Source organism: Petaurus breviceps, unplaced genomic scaffold, assembly GCF_028583685.1.
Source record: "Petaurus breviceps papuanus isolate PSGF00001 unplaced genomic scaffold, PetGlider_PUasm1.0 37, whole genome shotgun sequence".
NCBI classification, from domain to species: domain Eukaryota; kingdom Metazoa; phylum Chordata; class Mammalia; order Diprotodontia; family Petauridae; genus Petaurus; species Petaurus breviceps.
In genome coordinates, this window is record NW_027186296.1 from 103,732,015 (window position 1) to 103,752,487 (window position 20,473).

The 20,473-nt window shown below is 37.1% G+C and overlaps 1 protein-coding gene across 1 annotated transcript in view; it reads left to right on the forward strand.

Moving 5' to 3' along the window:
• The window catches only part of LOC138169591 (interferon-induced protein with tetratricopeptide repeats 1B-like), a 28,827-nt gene extending 12,780 nt beyond the window's left edge, over positions 1-16,047 (forward strand). The window contains exon 2 of the mRNA XM_069099178.1: positions 11,125-16,047. Coding sequence (XP_068955279.1) covers positions 11,125-12,571 — 1,447 coding nt within the window. The 3' untranslated portion in view covers positions 12,572-16,047. The remainder of the gene's footprint in view (positions 1-11,124) is intronic.
• The last annotated feature ends 4,426 nt before the right edge of the window (positions 16,048-20,473 follow it).

Consider the following 20,473-nt stretch of genomic DNA (forward strand, 5'->3'; position numbering starts at 1 on the left):
TAATAGATGGTGAAAACAATAAAACAAGAGAACTGACAAGGTGTCAATTGAAATTATGATCCAGGATACCTGTGTTTTCTTTACCAATTCTAGAGCATAGTATATGTTCAGAAATATCAAGATAAGAAAAAGATCCATTACTCAAGTTAATGCCTCATTAAGGGTCTCATCCTTAAGGGCCATCAAGTAAGCCTCATCTACTTTGTTGACATGAGGAGAGGCAATCTCCAAGCTTATTCAGAGAACAAAGACAAAGCAGGGTCCATTTGGAAGTCATGATCTCATGATGCTCTGGCATTGCTGACACAGGAAATTTCATTTTTAAGGTGAGGCAGAGCAGTCTGTTTGGTTAATTCAGACTTTGGCCAACATATGATATTGAATGATTATCATTTTCCCACTTTTGGCCAAAAGAAGCCAGAAGGCTTAGCCTTCAGGCCTAGAAAGGGATGAGGTATAAAGGAAACTCATTCTTCTACTAGAGAAGGGAAAGGAAGTTTTAAAAATCCTTCCTTTATGGACCATGGAGATGCTTTCTTTTCAATATCTTGAGGGGGGCCCACAGGTTGAGGGAAAATGACCATGAACAGCATAAATTTGTTTACCGAGGTGGTGAAACATCTGTGGGCAAAATTTCATCCCTAGCAGGACAAAAGCCAGGACAGTAACCATCCCAGCAGCAGAAAGGGAGAGGGATCTGAGCAAACTGACCACCCTTGGAGAAAAGGCACTGAAGGGAATGGTTGGAGATGCCCTGAGATGGGAAATTACTGCAAGGCAATTGCAAACAAGAAGAAAGAGCAGGCTGAAGCTGCAAAAAGATATAAACAACCATCTTGGTTATGTAAGGGGAGCCCCAGGGAGGAAGTGTTTCCTGTGTAGGCATGGACCAGTATTTTGGGAGAGATGTCTGCATCTGATGTTTTCTTTTTCAGGTCCTTGACTCTGATATCCAATCAGGATCAGGAATAATCTTTAGATGTCTAGAATCCATATCCACAAGCTGGAGTAGTCAGACTGACCTGACAGGGGCTTCCAGATGCATGATTTGATAGTAAAGGCACATCAAAATGGTTCAGTTTTTCAGCCATGTAAGCTAGGCTCAAAAAGTATAACAATACAAGAAAGTTTTGCTCACAGTTTTACAAAATTGTATAATTACTTTAAGTCAGAGATTAAACTTCTTGGGTGGCTCAAATTTACTAGTTTGAGGAAGGGAGATTACATGTCACTAAGATAATCAAGAAAACTTACACATGAACCATACAAAATAAAAGAATCATTACTACCAAGGTTAATTAACATCAATTCCTTGTGTCCCAATACTTTTTTAAACAGTACTTTTTAAATCCCAGATGCCTCATGTAGTTATACAATTCAAAAAGGGAGTTCTGATTTTCTGGTTCAGATCTAGAGATTACTGGATAATTCTGACTTAAAATAAGTTATTGCTACCACTTAAATTTGGTTCCATATTTTTGAAACTACAGAAAACTTTCAGTTTATTTCTTATTTGTTATTTCCATCATTACCTAAATCCTGTACCTAGTATAGGAATCCATAAAAATGTGAGGATCTGTCCAAAAATGAGTTCATCTACCTTTTAAAATCATCAGACAAATGCTGTAAAAAAGAAGAAATAACAGAGGTGGCCAGGTAGCACAGCTTGTAAGAGCACCGACTCCAGTATCGGGATGACCTGGGATCGAATCCCGGGCTCAGACAATCAGCACCACACCCAGAAATAACTGGCCGTGTAACGTTGAGCAAGTTACTTAACCCTGATTGCTTATATATATATATAAAAGAAATAATTTCACTGTTACAACTGTCTTATACATTCTGTGCAAAAATCCACATTTAAATCTTATTGCCAAAGCATGCCAAAAGTTTGAATTTCCATAATAGAAAATTTTTAGAAGCCAACCTCACACATCTGTGTATATGTAGCAGCAAGCACCCCAAGTGCGTCCTCAGGGTTTGCTGCCCATACAGGTTCTTGGATCTGCTTTGTTAGAGGAAAGCAACTCAAAATGGGTTAACAAGCTTACTTTAATCAGTCAGACATATATCGTTTACCTTGTTCAGGGGAAAAAGGTCAGCACTCCAAACTTCAGAATATACAGGCAGAATTATCAAGACAGAAACAGATCAAGTAGATAGATTTCCAAACTGTCCAACCATTACATTCATACCCAGTCAACATCTGGGTTTTTCAAAGCCGGGGGACTCTCAACAATGGCTTCCCATAATTCAGATCAAATCACAGAACACTTCTCAAAGTGAGTCCCAAAAACAAAGCTACACATCAGGACTTATATAGCCTTCTCCTGGCTCAGAGAATGTAACAACCTTATTGACTCACTGGCCAATCAAGAAGTATCTACTGAAAAACAAGCCTCCCCCACCCCAGGCTTCAGGTGCACATTAGCCTAGGGACAGGGAAGATCTTTAAAATTTACATTCTTATTACAGTATATTCCTTAGAGGAATCAGTCTGATCCTGTTGCTTTCCTCAAAATTTGCTATCCTCTCATTATTTGATCTAATCATTTCCTCCTTTGTGGGATGTTGTCCCTATAGTTATTTATTTTTTGTTCATGAATATAACATCATTTTTTTGATATTTAATTTTTTTTTTTGCTTTTTTTTTGGAGGGGTGAAGGCAGGGCAATTGGGGTTAAGTGACTTGCATAAGGTCACACAGCCAGTAAGTGTAAAATGTCTGAAGTCAGATTTGAACTCATGTACCCCTGATTCCAGGGCAGGTGCTCTATTTACTGTGCCACCTAGCCACTCCCATGAATATAACTTCATGATAAATTTGCTATAAAAAAAAAAGAGGGGCAATGTCATATATCTTAACAGAAGGAAACACTTCCTTAGCTCTCTTTGATTCCAGGCATCAGTCATATCTGATAGGAAATCATGTAGCCACTAGGTGCTGAAAGCAGGGCTTAGGAGTAATCAGGTGTAGAATTTTCCCTTTCAGAAAGGAAATGCACAGTTGGGAAACAGTTAAAAAAAAGCTTCTACCCAGGCAGTGTCCAAGGTTGTCTTCAAAACCTTTTCCAGACACAGACATCCACCATTTAGCAGTTCTCAGCATGCAGTCCATGCCATTCCATTATTGGCTTTTATGACATCTATCCCTGTAATCAAAGCTAGGAAGGGTCTTCTTAGATTAGCATTTCAATTTGGGCTTCAACATAAGGTTACTGAATATGTACAGGGAGGGAGCCTACAGTGGTGATTACAGGTTGCATAGCCTTATACATTAACATAGCTACTAATTGAGGGTAGGTGACACTGGTTTTTTTGGCTTTGATGAGTGAGATAAATACACTCTTAAGATATTTTGTTGCTGATGTATGGTCCCAAAGGGAATTAAAGGTGTCTGATTTCTGTACTGATACACTGATTTCTATAGGGTTGTTTCTATCTATCCTATACACTTGGCACTGCTGAATGGCATTTTCAATAATTTTAATTGTTGTTTTGCTTATTTTGTTAAAGTTCAAGGAGAATGGAGGTTTGATACTCTCCTTAGGGTACTAAAAAAGTAAGTGAGCTGATGTGTTCTTTACCCAATTTATATCTCTTGATTATTTTTGAAAATCATTTAAAGTTTTCATGTTATCTCTTTGATTTACTCTATTTTTGAGGCTCAATAATTTTATCTCTCATTTTATGTCCTGAATAATTGTATGGGGGTTACAACTAAATTTTACTATAAACTAACCTGAGTGGCTTGACGTATTTATTGCTAGCTTTACTACACGTACCTGAAGTGCAGGCCTAGAGTCCTGACTGATGAACAAAAGAATGAGAGATGTTAAATACATTCTAAGACCATCCCAATTAGGTGTGGTTGAGTTATACAAATTTACAATCCCCATAATGGTTTAATTATTGTATGAGAAAGGAATTTTCTTAATTGGATAAATGGTAAACACTAAAAAGAGAAAGATGACAGTGTTGATTGAAGTTATGATCCAGAATATCTGCGTTTTCTTTATCATTAGCAATCCATAACATGGTATATGCCCAGAAAAATCTTCAGAAAAGGAAAAAGTCCAGTTACTCAAGTTAGTGCCTCAAATTGAGGGTCTTGTCCTTAAGGGCCATAAAGTAGGCTTTGATAACATAAGGAGAAGTATTCTCAGAGACAAAGCTTGGTCTTTTTGGAAATTATGATCTCTAGATGCCTGTTTTAAATCCTACTCACAGTCTTATTTGGGCTCTGGAGTAGCTGATATGGAAAGAGCTTTTTTTTTTGTAAAATGAGGCAGAGCAGCCTGTTTGATTAATTCAGATTTTAGCTGAAATAGGATATGAAATGATTATCAGAGGTCAGTGAGCATTCTCTATTTTCCTGGCTTATTACTTAACAAAACTAATTTAGGTATCATAAAGTGTTTGAGTCAAAGGAGAGAAGAAAAAAATATATTAATTGAATCTCAAACAATTAAAAGCTGATCACCATATTTTAAAAAAAAACTATTAGTTCCAAAATTCCTTTAGTCAATGGGAATATCTTCAGGTGATTTTTAAATAGTTTATATAAATTTCTGTACATTTTCTAATCTTAAGTAAAAAATATTAAATTTTCCAATAAACTAACATAAAAAGAGTTCACATCCTTTACTGATTACTTAGTCTAATCATAGGAATCAGGTGTAAACAGAAAAAAATAGTAGAAATATATGAATGTGGTCTTAAATGCTTGTTATCTTAACCAACAATTTTACCAATCACAGCTTAGAGCTATCTACAGTTAATTTTATTCTTATCTAGCTGTAATAAGCAATAAAGATGTAAAAGGTCTTTTAATACATAAGGAATATCATTTAACATTTTTTTTCTCAAATTTCACTTATGTTGGTGTAATAACCAATCCTTATTAATCTTTTGCAACTTTTTAGCAAGTTAGGGTCATTATTACGAATTACATTCACTAAAACAAGTTCCTAGCCTAGTCTGATGATTTTTCCTATACAGATAGTTTCCAGGGGTCTTGACATTATTAAAGAATAAGAACAACTGATATCGACCAGGGCATGAAAGTGATGTTCCTGCTTTGCTAAATTTCATATATGCAGGAGGAATGTAATGAAGTTTTTTCCTAGTTTCCTCTTTTCCACGTACAGTAATCAATTAACAATTCTAGGTTTTAGCATTGAGACACTAAAATGATCACTTTTACAAGTTCCATAAGTGACAGCCAAATTATTTTAGCTGAAGCAAAAACATTAAACTTCATATGAAGTCAGTTGTATTCCTAGAACATATTAAATCATTGATAAAAAGGATGGATAGGGACAGCTAGGTGGTGCAGGGAGTAAGAGTGCCAGCCCCAGAGTTGGAAGGACTCAGATTGGTTCCAGCCTCAGATACTTAACACCCACACAAAAAAACTGGCCATGTAGCCTTGGGCAAGTTACTTACCCCAATTGCTTAAAAAAAAAAAGGATGGATTGTCTTATCTAGTAGAGACAACTATTGGTTTATGAAATGATTGATTATCAGTAGCAGGGCTCAGAACTTTTAATACCCAGACCCCATGGGAACTGCAAGTGGGGGGGGGGGAAGGGTGGAACTCTCCTTTCCTAATCTGATCTAGATGAAAGAAGTTAACACAATTTTATTGAGGTATCCTCTGGTCCTGTAGCCTCCTTTTATAACCACAGGTAAATTTGTGACTACCTGGTTTTCTATATGGTAGATATAAACATTATAAGAGAAGGTTTAGCAGAACTGATAAAGTAATGTGACAGTTTCTACACAAATTTCTTTCCTCTATCTTTTTAGTTTCAACAAATATCAGATAAAAGTTTTGTTTTATCTAACACTATTTCTCGCTAACAATGATTATCCAATCTTTACTATATAATAGAATGGTACCACAACTCAGAAAGACCACAATAACACACATTATGATATTATTTGAATTTTCAAATCATCACATGCAAAAGTCATTGATAGAGAATTTAGCATTTTTACTCCTCTTTTCAGAGTTTCAGAGGTTTTTTCTCTTCTTTTCAGAGTTGCAAAGAGTGAATGGTGGATTCAGGCTGCCAAATAAGTGTGGGATGGCATGTACACCCTGAGGGCTATTGTTTGTGGAGCACTTTATGTAATTTGTTATGCAGCTTTCCTTTATCTAGATTGAGGAGGGTGATTTAAATATCCTAATTATCCTTAAGCACTCTCTCTTTTAGTGACAAGAGACTTTTAAAGAAAGCTTTTAGCTAATTTAACCTACACTATGAATTTCAGTGATGTCTAAATTTTTTTTTAAGAAATCAAAAGGCTTTTAATTTCCAGGTACAGTATGGAGAAGCTGGACAAAGTCCAGTGGCGCCGATCTCTGTCCTGTACTAGCTAGAGTTAAAAGCTTTTACCCCTGAAGTTTTTTCAGATCTTTATATGTTCTAATTTTGCCTTAGTGCCAAATGAAATTAACTTTCAGTTGCACCCTGATATAAAATACTTTCCTCTTTTATATGAGTCAGGAGAATGGCTAAATGTTTATTAGTCTGCCTCTTTAATCTGAGGGGAAAAAATCCCTTTTTACTTTTCATTATTTTAATTAATATTAGTTTTAACAGTCTTTCCCACAATCAGACTTGGCAAGCGTTAGACTGGAGGAAAGGAGACCCTTAAACCTTAGAACTTCTGCTCACATTTTTCATCCAAATTTATTTTTTCTAAATTTATTCAGGATTTTTTTGCATACTTTTTTGACTTGCTATAAATACTGTGTAAAGAGAGTTGAATTATACTTAATTGTGCCATCTTTTGAATTTTAATTCCTAATGTAAAACATATCTTAATATATTCCATAGAAAAAAAGGCAGAAATTAGGAAATGCTGGATTCTTTCTTTTCCTAGTTTCTCAGTTATCTGTTTTCCTTCTGTATCCCATTCTATTACACCACCCTTTGGAAACCCAGGGCAACAATTTCACAGCACACTAAATAAAATTCCTCTAACTGTTCCTTCATAACAACAAACACTCTTTCTTTGATTGCTTTCTTTAATATTTGAAAATATTGTTCCTGATCTTTGAATTGTACCCTATGCATTTGACCCATGGTGACAGAAAGCTTGAAAAGCCCTGTATCAGCCTGGTGGAATAGAATGAGTAAGAATTGATTGGAAAAAAAGTGCCCTTACACTGTGACTTGTGATTTTTGGAGTTCCTTCTGCTTGTAAAGGTCATATCCACTGTCAGTTTCCTTTCATATCCCTTTGTGTCCCTCGTAGGCACCATTTGTCATGGGCTGCTCAGTGTCCAGAACTTACCATGATTCAGAGACATGAAAAAGAAATGACCAAGCCATGTGGGTAGTTAAAGGAAGAATGATGAACTCCATTTATTGATTCTTGGGACAAAGTTTTTATAGAGCAATGAGACAAAAAAGACTCAAGTATTCAGGGGGCGGCTAGATGGCTCAGTGAGTAGAGCACCGGCCCTGGAGCCAGGAGAACCTGAGTTAGGATCCAGCCTCAGACACTTCACACACACACACACACACACACACACACACACACGTGCACACACACAAAACTAGCCATGTGACCTAGGGCATGTTACTTAACCCCAATATGCCCTCCCAAAAGAAAAAAAAAGACCCTAGTATTTTTTGTCATTATCTTAGTCTGCCATATATTGAAAGTAGCATGGCAGTAAGGTTGTTCTTGAGGTGCCAGAAAGACTTAGAAAAAGTCAGTTAACTCCTTTCATATGCAGCCACATTACAAAGGATGCCCTTGAGAGCTGGCTTCAAGGCCAGAAATCAAAGCCTCGTCATCAAGGAAATCTTCATAGGAACTGACCACCTAAGAATTCAAGTATTTTGGTTTTCGAAAACTACAGTCTTGGGGAAGAGCCTATTTGCGAAGGAATCAGACAACATTCTTTTCAGTGTAACTCATATCAAAAGAACTAAGGAGCAAGCTTAACAAAGCAGCATCTCAAAGGGCCTACTATAGGGAACATAGTGAGATCTTTATCTGAGTGCTGAATCAAGCTTCCTTGGCTCCCCACACTTGGTTGGTTCAATAATTTCCTCCTTTAGGTGATGTTATTTCTATATTTATTTATTTATTGGACCATGAATATAACTTCTTGGTAAATTGGCTATAAAAGAAAAAGAGAGACAATGTCATATATTTTAACAGAAGGAAAAACTTCCTTAGCTCGGTTTGATTCCAGGCATGAGTCATATCTGGTAGGAAATCATGTAGTCACTAGGTACTGAAAGCAGGGCTTAGGAGTAATCAGGTGGAAAATTTTCCTTTTCAAAAAGGAAATGCATAGTTGGGAAACAGTTAAAAAAAAAAGATTCTACCTAGACAGTGTACAAGTTGTCTTCAAAACTTTTCCCAGGCACACCATTTAGCAGTTCTCAGCCTGCAGCCCATACCATTGCATTATTGATTTTATAACAACTATCCTTGTAATCAAAGCTTAAAACTATAAGAAATTACAGTCCCCAAAAGTTTTCAATAGGAAATAAATATAGAGTGGTATTCTTCAGATAGGGGCATCTAAAATTTGATCCAGCTATCAAGTTATAAATCTTTCTGCCTGCCTAAAATACTTCCTTACCCTCTCTCTCAACATACTAAAAACCATCTGAAACGGATACAAAGGTATTGAGAACAAACATCTAGGGACAGGAGAGGCTTGCATAAACACCCATTTGTACCCAAACTTTCTTATCTGCCTTCCATATTTCTAATAAAATCTTTATTTATCTTTCCTAATCTCTCAAATACATTATTCAGTTTATTCAGCTGTCCTTTACATTTTTAACCATAAAACAGGATAGCTCATAAGTTGATATTCTTTTACTAACATAACTGTTCTGTATTGGAATTCTAGCTTAAACAAAGCAAAGAGGTTAATGGCTAAGCCCACAAGCTGATGGATTTATGTCCTTGCAAGTTTGTTTATTCTTCATTAATTTTATTCAGTCTGGAAGAGTGACACACTTCAGGAATCAAAATCTTTAACTTATACATTCAAATACAAATGATGACTTTTGCTAAGACTGTGGAATAACTACAAATTCAAATCAAAATAGCAAGATCTATTCTAATTTATTTCATTGGTTTAACTTATTGCATTAGTTTAACAATGACTTATGTTGAAAATTTAGTAAACCTTCAAAAAAAATCACACAAGACTTTTCAAAACACCTTTTCTAAAAGTATTTTCTTTTCTTTAAAAACAGTTTGAATTTATCCTAATGTTAAGAAAAATAATTGCAAAACCTTAATGAAGAATATTAATTGTAAAGTTTTAAATGATATCTTCTCTTTTCCTTAAAGGAAAAATAAACTTTTAATATTGAGATTGGTGAAAAATGTCCTTAACTAACATAAATTTCCAAAGTATTATTAACAAACTAAATTCTTAGTTAGTTGCAGAATTCCTAGATATCACAAAGTTTCTTAGTCAAAAAAGGTATTGCAATGGAATCTCACAGTGGTAACAGTTAAGAGACTGATCACAGTCAGTGCTGTTACAAGCTACTGCTTTTACAATCCCTTTAAACAATGGGTACATTATAAGATGAGTCTAAAGCAGTGTGCACATATTTCTGCACATGTTCTAATTCTAGGTCAAAAATCATAATAAATTTCCCAGTAAGATAACATAAAAGAGCTCATATCTTTTACTGACTGCTCCGATCATAGAAATTTGCAAGAGAAAGCAGATGACATTACTTATATAGATGGTTTCTAGGGAACTTGGCAATTTTACAAAATAAGAAGAATTGACATGGTCCCCAGGGAAGGGCTAATGCTAATGTCTCTGCCTGCCAATTCCTATACATACATTAATCAAGGAGAAATTTTAGGTTTTTGCATTAAAACAGTAACTCTAAGTGCTTACTTAAAAATCTTACAAGTTTCATGAATGATAGAAGAACAATCTTAACTAAAACTTCCTTTTAAACAAAGACAAACTCGGAAGCTTATGATTTCCCAAATTATAATACTTCAAAATATTACAACACATGGTTAGAGTATTCCATTCATCATTTTTCTATTCCTCTAACAGTATAATGCTCAATTTAACAACTTTCAGACTTTATAAGAGAAACTGCTTCTGTTACAATATAGATAATACATACTGTTTACCAGTAACAATATCATAAACAATCATCATGTTCTTAAATTTAAACTTTTGAATGGAAACCAATTAATTAACAATCTAGTGACCTTAATTCAGTCAGATGTGTTTTCAAATTGTTTTCATGGAAACTTCACATCTAAGTAAAACTCCACATAAAGTTAATGAATATAAAGCAATCATTTTAACTAAATTAAGGTAAACCCAAATATAACAGCTTTAAATTATCAAATTTTATAATATAAACACACAAAATACAAGTTATAAACACTCAGTGTTCAAGTCCACCAATAGGTCTTAACAAGCAAATGTTGGCAGATGAGCATGTCATGCATTGTTGGGAAGTCCAGAATGCAATGGCTGGAATATACATATGTAATGACATGTTTACAATATGATACTTTACTGTTACATTACATAATACTGCTTCATCAAAATTTCCATATGGGAAAAAAACACAAATTTACAATAAAATTTCAATTTGGAGATGTCATTTTAAAAAATATGCTATTTTGAAATGATCCAAATTTCAAAAAAACCATTAAAGTGTTAAGGAAATAGATTTATTGGGGGGGGGAGGAGGCACTGCATAATTTTTTAAAGATTATATTAGGTCAAATAAGTTTGGGAACCTCTAGCTCATAGTAAGAATATATGGGAACTGTATCTATTCTGACCAGAAATCATAAGGGTCTTCCTCTCCCATTTTTTTGGGTAGGCAAACTACATCATCTTTTGCCTCGTTTCTTATCTTGCCTTACATCAAAATTCAGTAGTACTGACCTATGTCTTACCACTGGACTCAGATGACCCTCAAGGGAAGAATGAGTCTCTTAATTTTGCAAATCCCTCCCTCACTTAAATCAAATTCACCTGAAAATCAAGACATCACCTTCTGCTATCACTGGTCATCTTTGATAATGAAGGACAAACAATAACAATCTAATAATTAAATATTCTATCTGTATCCACAGTGAGATGTCCGAGAAGAATACTATGATGGATGCCCTGCTTGAGTTGAGATGCCATTTCACATGGAATTTAATGAGAATAAAAATGGACTTGCCTGATTTAGAAAACAGAATTCTGGATGAAATTGAGTTCCTGGAAACAAAATTCGATGTGGGAATTCACAACACATTGGCCTATGTGAAGCATGTGAGGGGTCAAAATGAGAAGGCTTTGGAAAGCTTGAGACAAGCTGAAAAACTGATCCAGGAGCTGAATGATGATCAAGCAGAGAAAAAAATCCTTGTGGTCTGGGGAAACTATGCCTGGATCTATTATCACATGGACAAACTCCCTGATGCCCAGATTTACCTGGAGAAGGTAGAAGCAATCTGTAAAAAGCTTTCAAGCCCCTTCCGCTATAAAGTAGAAGTTCCAGAAATTGACTGTGAGGAAGGGTGGGCCCTGCTCAAGTTTGGAAAGGAGTATTATGAAGCAGCCAAAGCTTGTTTCCAAAAGGCCCTGGAATCAGAGCCTGAGAACCCTGAATTTAACACTGGATTTGCAATTACTATGTTTCGTCTGGATCGTTACAGCAGAGACCAATCTAGTATTTCTCTAGAACCACTAAAACAGGCAGTAAAAGTCAACCCAGAAGATGTTTACCTTAAGGTTCTTCTTGCAATGAAGCTCCAGACCGTTGGTAAAGGGAAAATTGGAGAAAAGTACCTTGAAGAAGCTTTAAAAAAGATGTCATCACAACCCTATGTCCTTCGCTATGCAGCCAAATTTTACTGCAAGAAAGGATGCCTGGATAAAGCTCTTGATCTTGTAGACACTGCATTGCAGGCCACTCCAGCCTCTGCTAACCTGCATCACCAGAAGGGATGTTGTTACAAGGAAAAAATTTTTCAAATCAAGAGGGCTACCAACTACAGGCCACAAGGCAAGGACAGACACGATCTTCTGAGAGCAATTGAATCGGCCATCTCTTGTTTTAAAACTTCAATAGAGTACAGACCCACATTTGAAATAAGTCATATAGAACTAGGCAACATGTATGCAGAAGCAGGTGACTTCCAAAAAGCAGAAGAAAGCTACCAGAAGGTATTGAGCATGGAACAACGTACAGATAAGACAAAACAAGAAGTCTACTATCACTATGGCCGCTTTCAAGAGCATTACAGGAAGTCAGAGGCTGATGCTCTCACCCTTTACCTGGAAGGACTGAAATTAAACACAAAAGATGAATATCTTCTAACTGCTTTGGAGAAACTTGCTAAAAAGCGTCTCCGGAGAAATGAATCAGATGTGGAGAGTTTGAGTATCCTAGGGTTCATCCATAAAATGAAAGGAGAACCAGAAGAAGCCATACAACTCTATGAGACAGCCCTGGAGGTGGGCTCCTCCCTTCTGCTTTCTAGAACACCTCTCTTCCCTCCAGATGCTGCTCAAGCACCAGCTTTTTCATGAACCCTTTCCAGATCCCCACAGCTGTTACTGCATCATTTTCTCTGCAGACACCTTGGTTGTTTTTTACAGAGTTTATTTTCAGCTCTTCCTGTTCTATTCATATTCACTTTGAGTGTTTTTTTCATGTTGACTTTTTGTCTATTAGAGCCCAAACTCCTTGAGAGTAAGGACTATTTCCTTCTTTGGAATTACATCTCAAATGTCTAGCACACTGCTTAGCACAATGCCTGGTATGTAGTAGGTGCCCAATAAATGTTTATTAAGGGAGTCAAGATGGTGGAGTAGGAGTAGAAACAGGACATTCACGTGGCTTCAGCTTCCACCTTCCCCAATTCATGTAAAAGGGGACTCTGAACAATCTTTGGAGCTACAGAACCCACAAAATGACACAGAGAAGCTAACCTCCCATTGAGGACAGACCGGCAGGCAGGGAGTAGCCAGCGCAGTGCTCTGGGAGCCGAGGCCAGGCCCGTAGGAGCCTGAGGTTTTAGCCCCAGAGTGCGCCTGACCAAACACCAGTTGGAGGAACTCCAGAACACCAGTAGCTGTGGCTGTTTCCAAAATTATCAACACATAGATGTGAGGAAAAAGTGAGAGGTCATTGCAGTGTGGACTTTGAGACCAGTAGTTGGATGAGAACTGGCTTTTGCCCCCAGGACGGGAAGCTGCTGAGCCACCTCCATGCAGCCAGCTCCAAGTTGCAGCTTCAGCTCCTAGCCTGCAGACTGTAGGGGGACCAAGCAACCAGTCTGACGGTTAATTGCTCTTGCTTTAACCTTCTTGGATCTGGATTGCAGTCTAGGGTGGAGGTCCTGGGGTGTGTGACCAGCTTGCCAGAGTGTGTGGAGCCTTCAGAGAGGGCACCCATCTAATACCTCTGGCAATGTTTGGGACTGAAGCTCCCCTTTCTGGTGGCAGAGTCCTACTGTGGCAAAAAGCCCAAGAGTCAAGTAATTGAGTGGCAACCTGACCAGGCAAAGGAAGCAAAACAAACAGAAGAATCCATCATTAGACTCCTATTTTCTGGACAAAAAGGACCAAAGCAGGGAACAGAAGGAAGACAGTGAAGTCAGAACTCCTGCACCAAAAGCCTCAAAGAAAAATACGAGCTGGTTACAGACCATAAAGGACCTTAAGAAGCAGATAAGAGAAGTGGAGAAAAATATGGGAAGAGAAATGAGAACGATGCAAGGAAATTACAAAATGAGAGTCAATAGCCCAAATGAGGAAAATAATACCTTAAAAAACAGACTAACTCTAATGTCAAAAGAGGCTTAAAAAGGCAATGAGGAGAAAAATGCCTTAAAAAGCCGAATTTGCCAGATGGAAAAAGAATCTCAAAAGCTCACTGAGGAGAATCATTGCTTCAGAATTAGACTGGAGCAAAGGGAAGCTAGTGACTTTATAAGAAACCAGATGCTGTTAAACACATCCAAAGAAATGGAGGAATAGAAGGCAATATGAAATATCTCATGGGAAAAACCACTGACCTGGAAAATAGGTCCAGGAGAGATAATTTTAAAATTATTGGACTACCTGAAAGCCATGATCAAAGAAAGAACCTAGAAATCATCCTCCAAGAAATCCTCAAGGAAAACTGCCCTGATGTTTTAGAACCAGAAGGCAAAATAGAGGTTGAAAGAATCCACCGATCACCTCCTGAAAAAGATCCCAAAAAGAAAATTTCTAGGAATATTTTAGCCAGGTTCTGGAATTCCCAGATCAAGGAGAGAATATTACAAGCAGCCAGGAAGAAACAATTTGAATTTTGTGGAAACACAATCAGGATAACACAGGATCGGGCACTTTCTATACTGGGGGATCAAAGAGCCTGGAATATGATATTCTGGAGGTCATAGCAGCTGGGGTTAAAACCAAGAATCACCTAACCCAGCAAAATTGAGTATCATGTTTCAGGGGGAAATATGGTCATTCAGTGGAATAGAGGACTTTCAAATATTCTTGAAGAAAAAAACAGAGTTGAATAGAAAATTTGACATTCAGATGCATGAAGCAAGAGAAGCATGAGAAGGTAAACAGGGAAAAGAAATCATAAGGAACTTATCAAAGTTGAACTATTTACATTCCTACATGGAAAAACAATAATTGTAACTGATAAAATGTTTCTCAGTATGAAAATAGTTTAAGGGAATGGAGATATGTATATATAGTCTTTGTCAGAGGGTATATAGGTGTATGAATATATATGTGAAAGTGTGTGTGTGTGTGTGTGTGTGTGTGTATGTATTTACAGGTTTATATAGATAGAGGGCACAGGACCAATTTAATAGGAAGGGATGATACTTAAAAGGTGAAATTAAGAGGTGAGAGAGGAATATAATGAGAAGAGATAGGGAGAGACAGAATGGGGCAAACTATCTCATATAGAAGAGGCAAGGGACAATGATTACAATGGAGGGGAAGAACCAGAATGCATAAGGGAATGGGTCAAACTTATACTCACTGGATTTGGGTCAGGGAGGGAAGGACATACACACTAAATAGGGTATCTCACCCTACAGGAGAGTAGGGGAGAGAGGGATGAGAGGACGGCAAGCTGGAGGGGGGTAGGAAAATTGGAAGCACACACTTTTGAAAAGGGACAGGACCAAAGTAGAGAATAGAACAAGTGGGAGGCGGGATAGAAAGGAGGGAATATAATCAGTCTTCTACAATATATCTACTATTGTAATGTTTTGCATTAGCTACACATGTACAACCTATATTGAATTGCTTATCTTCCCAGTAAGGGTAGGTGACAAGGGAGGAAGGGAATGAATCTGGAATTCAAATTTTAAAACCAAATTATATACTATTATTAATACTATTTTACATATAATTGGGAAATAAGAGGAGGGGATATCCTGGGAGACTGCTATTTTGGGTGGTGGGTAGGGGAAAAATGGGGAGAAAATTTGTAACCCCAAATTTGGCAGAAATGAATGAAGTAAACCAGAAGTTAATAAAGCATTTGAAGAAAAAAAAGAAAACTATAAATAAATAAATGTTTATTAAACAATGATCCAAGACAAGTACAAAGGAATTATGAAGGAAAGTGGTATCCGTATCCTGATAAAGAATTATTCCAGTTCCTATTTTCCCAACACTCCCCACTGCACTCCATATGGCTAAGAATATTATCAGATGATTTTTTTGTCTTTGACTATATAGCACTGTACTTTCTCAATGTAGATTGAAGCATATTTTTTTTCACTTTATTCTCATGTTTTTTTTTTTTTTACTTTTGGTATGTAACTTCTTCCGCAACTCCGCAACTGTAATGAACATGGAGATGTGGTTTATATGATAGTATATGTATAAACTCTATCATTACTACTTTTAGAAGAGGGGAGGGGAGGGAGGGAGAAAAAATTGGATCTCAAAATCTTGTAAAAATGAATGCTAAAAATTTCTTGATTTATAATTGTGTAAAAAATAAAATACTATTTGAAGCAAGTAAAATTTTCTTAAATAAATGTTTATTGATTGACTGTTGACTGATGGATGGATAGATGAATGAATTGGATGCTAGAAATAAAAGCCTACCTCATCAATTCCATGACAGATTTCCCTCTATGTCTCTTTTCATTCTTTTAACACCTACACAGGATTTCTTCCTTCCTCTAAATACCAGCTCTCTCTGTTTTCTTGCCACTCTTCTCAGTGAGTGTTTGTATACTCAGCAATAATGCTTGTCTCTTTTTGGTAAGTCACTTTCCAATCTCTAACTCACATTGTTCCAGAACCATAACTCCAATACCTCAGGACATTTAACCTCATATATCTCACCATAACTTCATACTCTAAATGCCCCCAAACCATACACATCTTGCAAATCATAGTCTAATTGGTCCTATGTTCTTTTTTCACTAATGAGGAAATTGAAGCTCAGAAAGTTTGGGTGTCCCAAACTCTAACAATGATCCCATTTCCTGTTCTTGTCCTTTTATACCATCATACCATCTGCCACTGATTGATTTGGCTTTAAATAAAATTATTTTCCCCAAATATCTCCCAAATAATTCTACCCCAAAGAACGGTCTATACTCTTAGTTTCTTTCTTTCTTTTAAAAAATTCATCACTATCAGAGATTACTCAGTGGGTAGTGTAGTGGAAAGGAAATAATCAGAAATGACAGTGATTTGAAAGAACATCTCAATTAGAAAAATAACTCTGTGTTCTTAACCAATCCTCCGTCACAGCTTTCAGCCTTCACTATCAAGTTTTTTCCCCAGACTGACCTCTAGCTCATTGAGAATCAGTCTCATTTCCATTTTCTATTTTCCCAACTGTCCCCACCCCACTCCCTATGGCTAAGCACTGTATTGGCTGATCAGAGGTGGTCTTATTTTCTTTGACTATATACAATTGTACTTCATCTCCTTGAACTTTGAAATTAGTGTATGGGATAATGATTAACATTGTGTTTATTCCTTTGTTTCACAAACATCTTTTCAATTGTCTAATTGTTGCCATATCATTCAGAAAAAATATTCTATTCCAGGGATTTAACCTTTCACTTGACTATGCAGCTATGAAGATGACATACCTGTATATTAATTTACCCAGTTGTTTGGGATATGGAATGACTGACTATACATTATGACTGAAAACAGCAAAATTTCACATACCTGCATTATAATTTCACTATTTTTAGCTGACCACTAAATAAAGAAATTGGTTAGAAAAGGAAAAAGCAGGAACATGCCAGATATGACAGGATAAAACATCCTTAGCTCTGTTTGAATTCAGATAAGAGTCATTTTAAATCCATCTCATAGACAGACTCAGGAATAGCCAGGTGAGAAACATTCCTTTCCTAAGGAAGACAATGGGGAAATTGAGCCAGGAGGGTCCCATTTTAGATTGAGGATAAAACTGGCCTCTCACCATTTCACAAAAGCAAACCTTCGCCTGTAGCAGGATCACATTCCCTCTGAGTAGCTTTTGGTATTTCTCTCAGATACTGATTTAATGCAGACAACTATATATATTCAAACTAAAAACAAAACTAGCTGTGGTGCCAATGGATTTTACCTCAAATGGCAAGTCTCACCAATCACAGCTTAGGGCTAGATACAATTGCTTTTATTTGTATGAAGTTGCAATAAGCAATAAAAGTTTACCATGACTTACATGCATAAGAGATTTCATTTCTTAGTAAGCCAAGTTCATTGTTTAGGAACTCCATAACCCAAACAAGCTTTAATTTTTTTTCCTGGGGCTGATGACCTTGCCTACCAAATAGTTTTTAGGGATCTGGTAAGTTTGCAATAAGGAGAAATCGATAGGGACCCCAAAATAAGGGGTTGATTTGCCTGTTCACTCTACAATATTCTTCTGGACTGATGAAAACCACATACTTTCTGTGTGGCAAGTCCCCCATTTGCAATACTGATTTTTTTCCTTGCCAGGAAGTCTTTCAATATTCCCATATTTTATTTTTAGGATCCCAGAGTAGCTGGCATATGTGGCCTCCAGTCAGCCCCTATAGCACCACATTGGAGGAGACCTTGGCAATCTTCCTAAGGGAGGGGAGTAGTCTACCCTGTCTACCCTTAGAGCTGCTGTGGGATCAGTTTTAGGTTTTAACAATATAACAATAATCCCAAAAAACTTATTTCACACTCTTACAATTCATATAAGCTAAATCCAAGTTGTTTAACTTTGAGAAAGGATTACCAGGACTTCATAAAATAACATACCTGGCTTTAAACAATTTTTCCACTGTCTTTTAGTTTCAAGTAAATGCAGAATAAAAGTTGCTTTGTCTAACACTGGGTCTGGCTCACACTGATCACTCAAGTTTTATAATATAAGAGAATTTTACTACAGTGTATAAATATAATAATAATTGTATTTGGGAAGGACCTCCCAGCTAAAGGAAGCGAAAAATATATGCTTACCTTTGGATTAGAGGGGGTCCTAATCGGAGACTCTGCTCAATGTGGAGGGGGAGGTCAGAGTCAGAGATTCAGACCCACCCAGGGATGCGAAAAAAACTGTTGTGGTTTAAACCCAGGAACATCAAAAACGGTTGAAGTGGGAGCTCGGCCCACCCTAAAACTGTTGTGGTTTCATGATGTGTTGTGTAGATGTGTAGAACCATCTCAAAGAATTCAGTCAGACCACCTCTGATGCAAGTATAGGCATTTATTGAGATTGATGGCTCTCATGAAACAGGCTAAATTCCAAGAGGAACCAGCAACTTCAGAGAAAGCAAGATGCATTTTTATAGAGTAAAGATGCAATTACATAACAAAAACTTACATGGAATAGAGGAATATCATTAATATTAAAAAGGCAGGAGGAGTTTCTTAAGGGATTAGGTAATGGAGGAAGGGTCCCAGCTATGGTTCAGTGGCTAAACATTCTGATCATTCTGTCCTCCAACTGCCTAACTATTGTGGGCCTGTCTTGGGCTAGATGGATGATGTGATTGTGCTTGAATACAAAAACACACCTGTTTCTGTGGGAATGGGTTTGGGGGCAGTGACCAGGTAGAAGCAGTACTTGGACACACCTCACACAGAAACTTAGTTTCTGTGGGAACTAAGAGTTCAGGGACACACCTGTTGTTCCAGTGAGCAGTGAGGCATATACAAAAAAGTTAAGATATGAGCAGGCAGGGATGGACATAGGTACATACACTGGGCCTACTGTTAAGTGGGGCCAGGTCTATAAGGAAGTTAGAATATTGGGGCTTGGGGGCAGCTTTATTAGTATTCCATCATTCTCCCCCTCAAAGAGTTGGGACCCAAAATTCTTTTGGGACAACAAAGGTCTCAGCTTCCATAGCTTCTTCAGGCTAAAAAGAGTAGAGCTGTCACTGGTGCTGAATTGCAGAAGCAGCAGCACCTGGTAAGTCCCAGAGACAAAGCAGAGGTCCCTGCTCCAGTGTCTGGTCCCCTAATCATGGCTCAGAGAGATAAATTATCCCTTGATCAAAAAGGTGCCATACTTGTGTTCTCAACCCCTTAGAGCAATCAGTGGTATCAAACACCAAAATGAGGCAAGCCATTAATTTATACATCAGGATCCCCACAGGCCACTGGTTGATTTAGTTTTAAAATATGATATTATCTGTGTTTTATCATATTTTATTTCCTTTTGTTAAATATTTCCTAGTGACATTTTAATCTGGTAGAGGTTGCACTGGAGGTGCCTGCAGACTATGAGTCTGTATTTGACACCTCTGCCTTACATGACATTGTCTTCCTCTTCTCGCTCTGGTTTTAAATAAAGATACTTTGCCTAAATATTTCCCAACTCATTCTGCTCCAGAGAGGCTATGCTCGTTGCCTTTTTTGAATCTTTTGTTGTTGATGACTCACTAGGCAGAGCAGTAGGAAGGAAGGCATTTAGATGATTATGAAAAATAAAATATATCACTATATGATGTCTGTTTTTATCCCAGTCTCTCTCAGAGCTCTCAAAATTTACTAATTCAGTTTCCTTTTCCCCATGTTCATTGTGAATTCGTTTCATTTTCCAGTTTCTCTTCTGGTTTTCATTGGCACAACCTCACTGCTCTCCAACCCTATCCCACAAACACACAAAGTTTCACTTCCCAGTTTCTATTCTGGTTTTTGTGGCCACAACACTACACTGTGCCACCCCCAAACACACACTTTATCCATTGAAGAATTTCTCCTTTGAATAGCACCAAACTCAACTTCCTTGAGAAGCCATCAGATAAGTGAACTAGGCTTCTGAAAAGAAGTCACACTCTTCCACATCCCTTCAGGACCACAAAGAAGTAGCCAGGATTGATAAAATTAACAGTTTTCTTTCTTTTCTATTGCCTTTGAAATTTTCTAGCTGCTATTTTCTCAGACTTAAACAGGTGAGCATTCTTCATACCCACTGATGGTAGATGCTCGCTCATACAGCCCAGATTG